The sequence below is a fragment of the Haliotis rubra genome, unplaced genomic scaffold (assembly GCF_003918875.1).
Source record: "Haliotis rubra isolate DU_JTF1 unplaced genomic scaffold, ASM391887v1 Scf200, whole genome shotgun sequence".
NCBI classification, from domain to species: domain Eukaryota; kingdom Metazoa; phylum Mollusca; class Gastropoda; order Lepetellida; family Haliotidae; genus Haliotis; species Haliotis rubra.
In genome coordinates this window covers 857878-869959 of record NW_025766004.1, presented here as the reverse complement: position 1 = coordinate 869959, position 12082 = coordinate 857878, and the positions used below count along the sequence as shown (strand labels likewise).

The window sequence follows — 12082 nt, the reverse complement described above, 5'->3', positions numbered from 1 at the left end:
TAACTCCCATACCTTAACATAGACTTAAGGTAGCCTGAGCGCTAAGGTTGTTTTGTACAACGGCACCCTGGAAAGGAAATCAAAAGCAGAATGCACGTGAAAGTCATTTGCAGGGACAATGACTATAACGGATCAAACGTCAATCAGCATGTTGTTACGTTTGTCGACTAATTAAAAGGGGAAACATTCCAAGACTAAATGCAGATAATATATAGATTCATTGACACCATTGCCTATATACACCCTTAGATCAGGGCCAGCTGGTAGAAAGGATCCCAGGACCCGGTTGGCCATACAGATCACGGGAACAGCGCCATATGCATCTGGCTGTTATATGGATTCCCGTGAACACTGACCATAGTGACCGAGGGAACAGGTACCCTTTTGCATAGATTCCTAAAAAGAACAATTGACGACATACACCCTTATAACAGAGCTAGCTGGCAGATATGATTCGTAACAACAATTGACTCGCAGAAATGATCCGTGTGAACTGTTGTATATATATGACAGGAACATCGTTATCTGGTAGATTCTGGACACAACTGGCTACATCATGGTGGGGACAGTGCTACCCTATTTAATATATTCCTTAAAGCAACTGGTGTAAACACAAACTGGACAGCGATATCTGGCCAACAGATTTATAGCATCTGTGGACCGAATATATCTTTGTTATTGACCACCCACAAAGACCAAGTTCGAACCGATGGTTACATCATTGTGCCGGTAAATGTATGCTTAATTCAGACACAACTCAGAACAAAGAGTGAGTGAGGTTAGTTTTACGCCGCTTTTAGCAATATTCCAGCATGTCACGGAGGGGGGACACCAGAAATGGGCTTAACACATTGTACCCATTGTACCCTGGCGGGCACTACAACCACGACACTACTCCACCGCCCCTTCAGAACAAAGAACCTCATGATTGTGTGTATGTAACAAGTGCACCGTATGAAGCAGCCAGGTCCAGTATACAGAACGTATTGTTACATAGAATACAAGGGCGTTAACTGTGTCACGTTATGATGTCGGGGGAGGGGGAAGCAGGGAGGGGGGACACCCAGCAGTACAGTTCACCATTGCCACCACGAGACGCTATTACCTAGTTCGTTACCTCCCGAATGTTTCCCCCGAGGAAGCGTGTGCTAGCTTAATATAGCTCGGATAGGCCTGTTGCAGTTTAATTAATGTTAATGAATTGCTGGAATGGTAGGAACCTCATGGTTGTGGAACACCTCCCTGCTGTAGTCCCAGGCTTATTACCAGATAATGAAGTGGGCAAAAACCTTCCATATTACATATCAAAAGAGTACATATAAAATACGATTCATTATTACACGGCGTGCATTATAAGTCTCACCAAATTGTTAGATGTCTATCGCGCTACACTGGTAATATGACCATTAAGTAATGCTAGGGTATTATTTATATCACAGTGCCTGTTCATAATTATGATGAAGTTAATTACCATGACACAAGACTTGCTTCCAAATATTTCTGTTGTCATGGTAGAGTGGTTATTGTGAGGTGATATTGCCCTTGTGACATTATCACACATTGTACACCACCTGCCTACTGTCAATGCGAGTCGATATTGACATTACTCACACAACATTTACATTTAATGTCGCTACAGAGATATTTATTGACCGTTTACAAAGACGCAATTCAAATGTATTATTCAAGGGTGAAATTAGATTAATATTTAATAATCCAATTCTTTCAAGTTTTAATTTTTTATTGATAAGAACGAGGGCAGCTTAAAGGTCGTGGTCATCAACATAATTAATGTCATGAAACCAATAATACTCTGGCATCTGTTCAGATAAAAGTGTGTGGGACCCAAACTTTAATCCAGTTTAGACAGAGTGCGGATTAATGAAATTACACAGGATGTATGGCTCTTGCTTACGAACACTCACAATTGAAAACACATGTAAAACAATGTATTTATTGAAAATTAAAAAAAATTCATGCAATGGTTATCTATATAAAAGCCCATTTATTGTATTTAAGACGTTTACGCATAAAAATAAAAAGGTATCCACTGAAATATACGTTTGAATTAATATTTTTTTAAATCTATATGATCAGGCATACCACATATATATATGAGAAAATGTGAAAATAGTTTTTAAAAGATTTAAAAGATTTTACTTGATAATACCGTGGTGGTTCATCGCCGTTATTTACAGTGTGGCTACTGCTTAAAATCTCCCAGTTCGGGAGCCGAAATACATCCGACATTATTAACCATTTACTAGACCCTTAAGTTCATTTCGGATATGAATTGCAGTGATTTACTGAGGTCTTAGATCGCCATTATTTCAAAACAGGGGACACGCAAATTTCTCAGGGTATTCGTGAGTGAGTTAATTCAATTTTACGTCGCTTTTAGCAATATTCCAGCAATATCACGGTGGGGGACACCAGAAATGGGCTTCACCCACTGTACCCATGTGGGGAATCGAACCCGGGTCTTCGGCGTGACGAACCAACGCTTTTACCACTAGGCTACCTCACCGCCCGGTGATATTCGGGATGTTTATCAACATTATAAGATATGTCAAGAGACGTTGAGAATATTTTATTGAACCAATAAAACTTGATGCTTCGAAAATATATAGTATTGACAAAATATACCTCGCAATCAGTTTACTACATCGTTCCAGCAACTGAAGAATCATTTTCGGGATCATACCCATGGGGCACTCCTTCGTACTTTAAGCCATATCATGACACACTGCGTGTACCTCGTGGCAGATCGATTTACTACATGTATCTCCACAATGACGAGAAACGTCACAATACCACGGTGTTCTTGTTTACAAATCACCTTGACGCCGCTAGCTGTCAACTAGACTCAGGTTATTTATAGCCTGCTTTTGTTAGCTTATTAGCTTGGTAGTCTGTTGAAGCATGGCGTTTACATATGGTTAATACCTGTCCACAACTCAGGTTGAAGCATGACGTATACATATGGTTGATACCTGGCCACAACTCAGAATGTGCATATCTAATGCAACGTGTCGCTGTAGACATATTCTTAGTTACGATGGACAATGAAGTAGGGCAGTTCTTAACAACGGGAACACTGAGCTCCATTGCTTAGCGTGTGTGCAGTCCTGTGTGTTAGGCAAGGTGGGTCTGATTGCTATACTATCTAAGTATCAGATTAGCGAACCCTTTGAACGCCATGAATATGTTGTACATGCTTTGATCTGGGGATCTGATCATTATATCACGATACACCTGGTCATAGATTGAACGTATGTCAACTGATCACCGTGTGTCTGTGTTAATCGATATTGTCCATATTGCCTTTGCATGTAGAGGTCTTCGAATGAGTACTTTAATGATTTTTGCAGCTCTGATCAGTCAGGTGTTTTCCTACCTAGTTATGAAATCGATTTTGTGACATATTGGGGAGCACATATTTTGTGAGATATGTCTGCATGATATAACGTTGTGATTCCGATCTACCAGTTCCCGTGTGACAGGGGTTCGGTTGAGGGGTCATGTTTGTGAGTGGATAGACGCAGATAGGGTGATAAAGCCTATCTGTCTTCTGTCCTGTTGTGACATTCGGGTGAGGAGGTGTTCGTGCCAACTCGGGTATTCACTGAACTCGTTCATGGATTACATACATTTGCTGAATGTCCTCTCACTGTGAATGTGTTTCATGAAGCTGTTTTCGTCCACATATTTTCATTACCCTGAGACCAACTTGTGACTTAATAATTATCCACAAGAAGGGTATACAGACGTCTTCTGACACCAGCTGCCTAAAACAGCATCCGCCTGAACACCGTGTGATAAGTATGAAGAGGTCTCTTTGCAAAACCTCCAGCGCTCCAGAACCGTTACCAAGGATTTCACATCGAAAAAAGACGACCTCGAACAAGAGGCAACCAGAGTCCAAATCAAGACATTATTCAGACTTGGATATATCTCCATGGCGTCCTTTGACAGAAGCTGATACCATGGCTCTACCGGTGGTGCTTCACAATAGGCCTACGCAAATAGACAGAGGAAGACCTTCAGAAAGACAGGGTAGCATGTCTGACAGGTCCTGGCCTGTCAGGAGAGACTCGGATCTGTCCTTCACACAAGGGATGGTGACAATACTTCGCACGGAGGATGAAGCTGACGATGACCTTATGTACACACCTACACGTCTATATGCTTATGATGATGTTCCTGAAGGAAGTCCTGTACCAGCCCACTCGCATACACATTCACATTGTCATGGACTTGAGCTAGGAACCTATGTAAACTCTGGGTTAGGGATAAATCATAGCTTGGGTCGTTTCCGACATAGTGAAGAAGGGAAGCATCGTCTACATATTCATGTTCCTGCCAATAAAGAAGTTCCTCGGAGAAGTCCTGTACCAGTCCACTCGCATACACATTCACATTGTCATGGACTTGAGCTAGGAACCTATGTAAACTCCGGGTTAGGGATCAATCATAGCTTGGGTCGTTTTCATCATAGAGAAGAAAGGAAGAATCATCTTCATGTTCGTGTTCCTGATAATAAAGAAGTTCCTCGGAGAAGTCCTGTACCAGTCCACTCGCATACACATTCACATTGCCATGGACTTGAGCTAGGAACCTATGTAAACTCCGGGTTAGGGATTAATCATAGCTTGGGTCACTTTCATCATAGAGAAAAAGGGAAACATTCCAGCTCACGCTCCGTTCTGGCACCCGGTGGTGGAGACACCGGACTACATGCTGGTCCTAGGCCACGACACGTGTCTTTTGATCGTCATACCCATCGTCCGAGACACATAAAGATAAGAATAGGCCCACCGATGACACCGACAGTCTCTCCAACTGGAGATCTTGGAGTTCCTGTACACCTAGGTGATCTGGGACCAAGAGGAGACCTTCCAACTGCGCGTTCAAGTAAGTAAGCATTATATCCAAACTACTTCAGTTGAAGTATCAGTGAAGATCCGGGTTAGAATTGATCTTCAACAACCCATGCTTGTCGTAGAAGGCAACTAACGGGATCGGGTGGTCAGGCCCGCTGACTTGGTTGTCACGTCATCGTATCTCAATTGCGTAGATCGATGCTCATGTTGTTAATCACTGGATTATCTGGTCCAGACTCGTCCAACGTCAGTTGAAGAATATTTAGAGACAGTCACTGTAACTGTTATTCTGCACTGTTAAACTTGCTACTATGGTGTCACAATCGAAGACTAAATCTTTACAAACAAGGATGACACACGGTTATTCGTGTCTAACAAAAATTATTTCCTTTGGGGATGGAGGTCAATGGAAAACACAGGCCCAGATAACTTATTATGCATGATGCACTTCTGTCAGTTCGGCATGTTGTCTAAAGTTATCTAGATTTGAGAGTAGAATATACTGCGACATAATGGTTTATTCAGAAGGCACACGCAATGTGACAATGCTACATTTAGAAGTCTTAGAACGAAATGTGACAACGGGTCACTTAGAAGGCACCGGACATTATATGGCAATGGCACATTAATAAGACATATAACATATTGTGACAATGGTACGTTTAGAAGACACAAAAGTAATTTGACACGTGTTCATCCAGAAGGCATAAAACTTAATGTGACAATGGTACATTTAGAAGGCACAAAATATATTGTGACAATGGCACATTTAGAAGACACAGAACATAATTTGACAAAGGTACGTTTAGAAGGCACAGATCATATTGTGCCCAGAAGGCACAAAAACCACAATGTGACAATGGTTCATCTGGAAGGCACACAACATATTAAGACAAAGGTACATTAAGAAGCTGAAAACGTAATGCGACAGTGGTACATTTAGAAGGCACATATCATATTGTGGCAATGGTACATCTAGAAGGCATAAAAATAATGCGACAATGGTTCATCTAAAAGACACAAAACATTAAGTGACAATGGTACCTTAATAAGACACAGTACATAATGTGACAGTGGTTCATCTTGAAGGCACATAACAATTTATGACAATGGTACATTTAGAAGACACAGAACATAAATTGTCAAATGTACGTTTAGAAGGGACAGAACATGTTTTGACAATGGTTCATCCAGAAGGCACAAAACACAATGTGACAATGGTTCATCCTGAAGGCACAAAACAATTTATGACAATGGTACATTTAGAAGACACAGAACATAAATTGTCAAATGTACGTTTAGAAGGGACAGAACATATTGTGACAATGGTTCATCCAGAAGGCACAAAACACAATGTGACAATGGTTCATCAAGAAGGCACATAACAATTTATGACAAAGGTACATTTAGAAGACACAGAACATAAATTGTCAAATGTACGTTTAGAAGGGACAGAACATATTGTGACAATGGTTCATCCAGAAGGCACAAAACACAATGTGACAATGGTTCATCAAGAAGGTACATAACATTTTATGACAATGGTACATAGAACGTAATGTGACAGTTGTGCCTTTAGAAGGCACAGAACATGTACATGGCAATGGTACATTTAGAACACACACGACATTGGGTGACAATGACATTTGTAAAATAACATGATGTGACAATGTATGCCAGCTGGTTACCAAGTTAAACACAAAGGCTATCAAACAGAACTAAATTGTGAAATCATTGAACGACTACAGATGGCAGAAAATACATTATATTTGAACACTGGGTTAGGGTCACCATCACAGATGCGGAACTATGGGTAAAATAAGTTATAACAACAGCAACGTACATGCTTTACTACTAGTGTTGGGAATTGGTTAAAATCTCATAATTGATGATTGGTTCTTTACAACCGACCAATCATCGAAAATAATTGGTTAGCGTCATTTATGAAATTTGTTAATGCACATAAAAATAAGGAAAAAACCAATGTAGTTCTTTTGGGGCTTTTGGGCAAAATTTCACATCTTTAAAGGATGACTAGTATGTTAGGAACATAAATTTCTTGGAATCTTTATAATAAATTCAATCATGACTTGAAACGAGCTTGTAGTGCTTACAAAATGTAACAGACAAAACCAACCATGTGAAAAATATTGTTAATGAAAACGAGTGTTCCAAAATTGGTTGTGTTCGATTATGAGAAATTATGATCGATTGCTTGGTCGTTTTGTCACTAGGACCAATCTTCGATTATTTCAATTAATCGGACCACCACTATTTACTACACAAGTCAATGCACGTCGGACTTTTCAGATGTCCCTTGATAGCCTTGGTAAATCATAATTCAAATTACACACGGTCTGGGATTGCCCTCGTCTAGCCCTTTATATAGCTACAGCCAGCTTTCTGAAAACTGTTACCTCGCAAAGCTTCTGAACAGAAAGTGACAATGGTACATGTAGAAGGTACAAAACATCAATACTAAGCGCCTAGTATCCATCGACAGGTACCCACTGACGCTATGACTAAGTTGAATCCAAATTCATGCACATATACACAAACAGTTGGGAAAGTCTAGTGGAATGCTGAGCGGAAGAGGTGGGTTTTATTTAGGAGAGACTTGAAAAGGTCTTTGGATTTGGTGTTTCTTAATTCAGATGGCAGAGACAATAGTTCATTTAGAAGGCACAAAATATAATATGACAATGGTGCATTTAGAACTCACAGAACACAATGAGACAATGGTACAATTAGAAGGTCCACACACCTTGTGACAATGGTACAATTAGAAGGTCCACACACCTTGGGACAATGGGACAAATAGATCAGAACCTACAGTGACACTGATACCGGTAGATGAAGATGGCATAGTGATGTCTGCACCTGCAATGACATGACACAGAGACAACGGAGACAGTGTTGCCTCTCTTTAATTCTTTTATACTGACTGACTGAGATGTCCTAAAATCACAGNTTTGGTTTTACGCCGCTTTTAGCAATATTCCAGCAATATCATGGCGGGGGACACCAGAAATGGGCTTCACTCATTGTACCCATGTGGGGATTCGAACCACGGTCTTCGGGACACCACGAGCCAACGCTTTAACCACTAGACTACCCCACCGCCCCCCCACCGCCAAACACGAAGTACAATATGAAATAACAATATGCATCATATTTAGGACATTTGGTTCTAACCAGCTCTACCTTGACATAAAAGACGGCATAAATAGCTAAACATGTTGTGGTTTCTTTCTTGAAACATTTCATATTGTGGTGAGTGAGTTAGTGGGTTTAGTTCTACGGCGGTTTCAGCAATATTCTAGCAATATCACGACAGGGAACACCAGTAAAGGTGCTTCACACATTGTACCCATGTGGGTATCGAACCCGGATCTTCGGCGTGATTAGCGGACGCTTCAACCAGTAGGCTACCCCACCGCCCCTTCAGAACAAAGAAGCCTCGTGAGTGAGTGTATGCAACAAGTGCACCGTATGAAACAAACAGGTCCAGTTTGTACCCATGTGGCGAAACGACCAAGTGTTTTTCGGCGTTCTGAGCGAACGTTTTAACCACTTGGCTACCCACCGCTACCCCACCGCCAATTGTGGTGAATTCAAATACACACTCCAACTGAATATCAACCAAATCTGCTTTTATTTCTGTTTCAGGCCGTGAGAGAGTATGGGGGACAAGGGAACTACATCCATTCACGTACCTTACGCGACGTTCAACCTGAAGACGAGCAAAACACCCAAAATGACGACGCAAAACCAAAACTCACGTGTCCCGGACTTACACAGGAAGTGCTAACATCCGGGTTGTATAGTGATTCCGAGCAAAGGGAGGACCGAGTTTCCGATTGGTTGGAAGAATGTGGTGGTAAACTGACACCCGCATCGCTACCACCCCACTTGCCTGAAATAGACAGTGAGAGATAGTCTTCTATTGGATAAACAGTCTAACTGTGTTAGTTGTTTCAAATCTCAGTCCCAGCATTCTTCAAGCAATACAGTTGTACAGTGAACATATTTTAAACGGCTACCAAAATAACTGTGAACATTAAAGTGAAAACCAAACACGATGTATGTCCGATATACGTCATCTAATTTGACTTATGCCATATGCTCCAGTGTTAATATGTACATGTATTCATGTGAGCTATTGACTTGGCTTTGCGTGTGTTAGTGACGGGGGTGCCCAAGAGAGTAAGTGATTTTGGTTTAACGCCGCTTATAGCAATATTCCAGCAACATCACGGCGGGGGACACCAGAAATGGGCTTAACACATTGTACCCATGCGAGGAATTGAACCCGGGTCTTCGGCGTGACGAGCGAACGCTTTAACCACTAGGCTATCCCATCGCCTCTCCCAGAGAGGTAATACAGGCTCGCATGTTAAGAGAACAGCAGGTTTCTTCCTTGTGTGATGTTGATTCATAAATGCATGCTTTTATTGGACATGTTTTATGATTATAGAAAATTAATAAAATGTATTTTCCATTGGGACTTGCCATGCTGTGTATAATTTGCGATTGCCAAGAAATTGCTTAATTAGAATTTCGTATGTATTTTCAGCATATCTATGTTACAATGCCACATGTAAATAGTCGACAACCATGAACATATTTTTGCTACTGCTTGAAATACTGTAAATAAATTCAGTTTGTGTGAAGATGGTTGGGCCACGATGAGATAAAACCAATGATTTTGTTATCATTTTACGACCGTTTCAAACATTAATGCCTTTCGCTGAGTTAACAATGATACTCTTAAAGCAGTCACACAATTATTGTTCAACACAACGGATACATATTCAGCATTATTGTGAACTAAAATTTACCTATTTATTACCAGTCCTTTTAACTGCCTACAATAGGCTAGGTACGTCCAAGATATCACAGAAATTCCTGCAACTTTTCAGGACTACTACTTGGCCATTCAGGGACGATGGGGTAGCCTAGTGGTTCAAGCGTTCGCTCGTCACGCCGAACACCCGGGTTCGATTCCCCACATGGGTACAATGTGTGAAGCTCATTTCTGGTGTTCCCCGCCATGATATTGCTTTAATATTGCTAAAAGCGGTGTAAAAGTGCACTCACTCACTCAACTATCTTGGTCATTCAACATCATCAATCCTATGACTTTTACGTTTTACATGTATAATGCAGATGTTGCCATCAACAAATAAATCCAACCCATGGTCCTTGCTAAGAGAATTGTTTGTTTGCTGTTCAACGCTGCACTTAGCAAATTAGCAATATTCCAGCTATATGGCGGCGGTCTTTAATTACTCGAGTCTGGACCAGACAATCCAGTGATCATGAACATCGATCTACGCAGTTGGTATACGATGACATGTGTCAACCAAGACAGCGAGCCTGACGACCCGATCCCGTTAGTCGACTCTTACGAGAAGCTCGGGCTGTTGACGACCTATTCTAACCCGGATCCTCACGGGTGCTAAAACATTATAATGTTCTCTGAACAAAATTTTGATTAACATTAAATATTTGTCTCATGTTTTCAAAATAAGGGTGAAGGGACATTAGTCTGATAAGCAACGATTTAGCCAAAACTGTGTGTTTATCAATCTAAGAAAGACCCAGTATATAAGACACCTGGTATTTATATCAGAAGGAAATTATTTTTTGCGTGTAGATACCGATGGGAAAAAGGTGTTGGGTAAGCTCGGGAACAGGGTCCCTTCGTCCGGGAGACGACTGCTCTACCACAATACTCATCATTGATGTGTTAAGCAGACAGGAGTTATTCCCCTTTGTCTACAAATATTTAATGTCGTTTGTGTTTGCGGGTAGTGATTATAGTTTCGAATGTTATAAGACGAATTGGTCAAAATTTCAGCCCAAGGAAGCGTTATTTGTTCAACTATAAGAGGTCATGAAATCTGAAGTGTGGAATGTTTGAAGGGGCTGTAAAATCTCTCTGTGAAGCAGCATCACGTGGCATTATATGTTTGTGTATGTCTGTGTGTTTGTGTGTATGTGTGTCTGTGCGTTTGTGTGTATGTTTCTACTTGCGTGTCTGTATGTGGTGGTGTGACTTTATAATTATTATATAACTGGGCTATTTATTCCTCATAGGCCATTTGGCCGGATGCTGTTTTAAAACCCTGGAATAATGAAATGCCTTTTTATTGTAATTCAGCATGTGACACAGCAATAAATTATACTTCTTCTTCTTCTTCTTCTTCTTCTTCTCTTTGTCTGTTTCTTTTGTTGCTAAAGTGTGATATTGAGGCTTAATGTCCTCAGGTGTAACGAACTGGCAAATCTAGAATACGAGCAAGTGATGACTATGATGGGTTCGTGGGAGACTTAAAGCGCCGTGTTACCAGTATTTCATCAACACCACGGTGTGTTAGCATGACGTTATGGAGAGAATGAAAATGACACGATTCACCGTCGTATACTGCTGTGGTCGAATTCTCGATTACAGGTGTTGACAGGTGAAGGATGGTGGGAATTTATACCTGAAGTCTATTCTCCTACTTTTGATATATCAGACTCAAACGCCCAGCGCGTGCGACACTAGAGTAATGCCCCTTGCATAGGAATTCTCCAATGACCACCGAGTAAAAACTCTGCTACAAGTGATTACAAACTCCTTTGTATTGAAGTTTGATATGTCGAACATACGGTTGTCCCGAAATATAAACTTGTCCTGTGCATTCCTTCTTTAGTCATTATCTTACGGTTGTGTCGAGCCTGCGGATAACTCGAAGCATTTACTTAGGTCACTTGAAGTTCGACACAAGGGTATATGGCAGTATTTGGAGGCCGAGCATTGGTTGAAAGCTTGTTGACAAATCAGACAAATCACAAATGGCAAGCACCCGATGTCATAAGCTTAGGGTAGCATGTTGCATTTGTGTTGAACCTCGGATAACTCGAAGCATTTACTTAGGTCACTTCAAGTTCGACACAACGGTGTATGACAGTATTTCGAGGCCTAGCATTGGTTGACAGCTTGTTGACAAATCATCAGACAAATCACAAAATGGCAAGCACCCGATATCATAAGCTTAGGGTGGCATGTTGCATTTGTGTTGAACCTCGGATAACTCGAAGCATTTACTTAGGTCACTTCAAGTTCGACACAACGGTGTATGACAGTATTTCGAGGCCTAGCATTGGTTGACAGCTTGTTGACAAAACATCAGACAAATCACAAATGGCAA

At 41.0% G+C, this 12082-nt stretch overlaps 1 protein-coding gene across 1 annotated transcript; it reads left to right on the top strand.

The window, feature by feature from the left end:
* The first annotated feature begins 2860 nt into the window (after positions 1 to 2860).
* LOC124275632 lies at positions 2861 to 9169 on the top strand. The gene is made up of 2 exons (XM_046711240.1): positions 2861 to 4915; positions 8555 to 9169. Exons 1-2 carry the CDS (start codon positions 3825 to 3827, stop codon positions 8820 to 8822), a joined length of 1359 nt encoding a protein of 452 aa, XP_046567196.1. The 5' UTR covers positions 2861 to 3824; the 3' UTR covers positions 8823 to 9169.
* The last annotated feature ends 2913 nt before the right edge of the window (positions 9170 to 12082 follow it).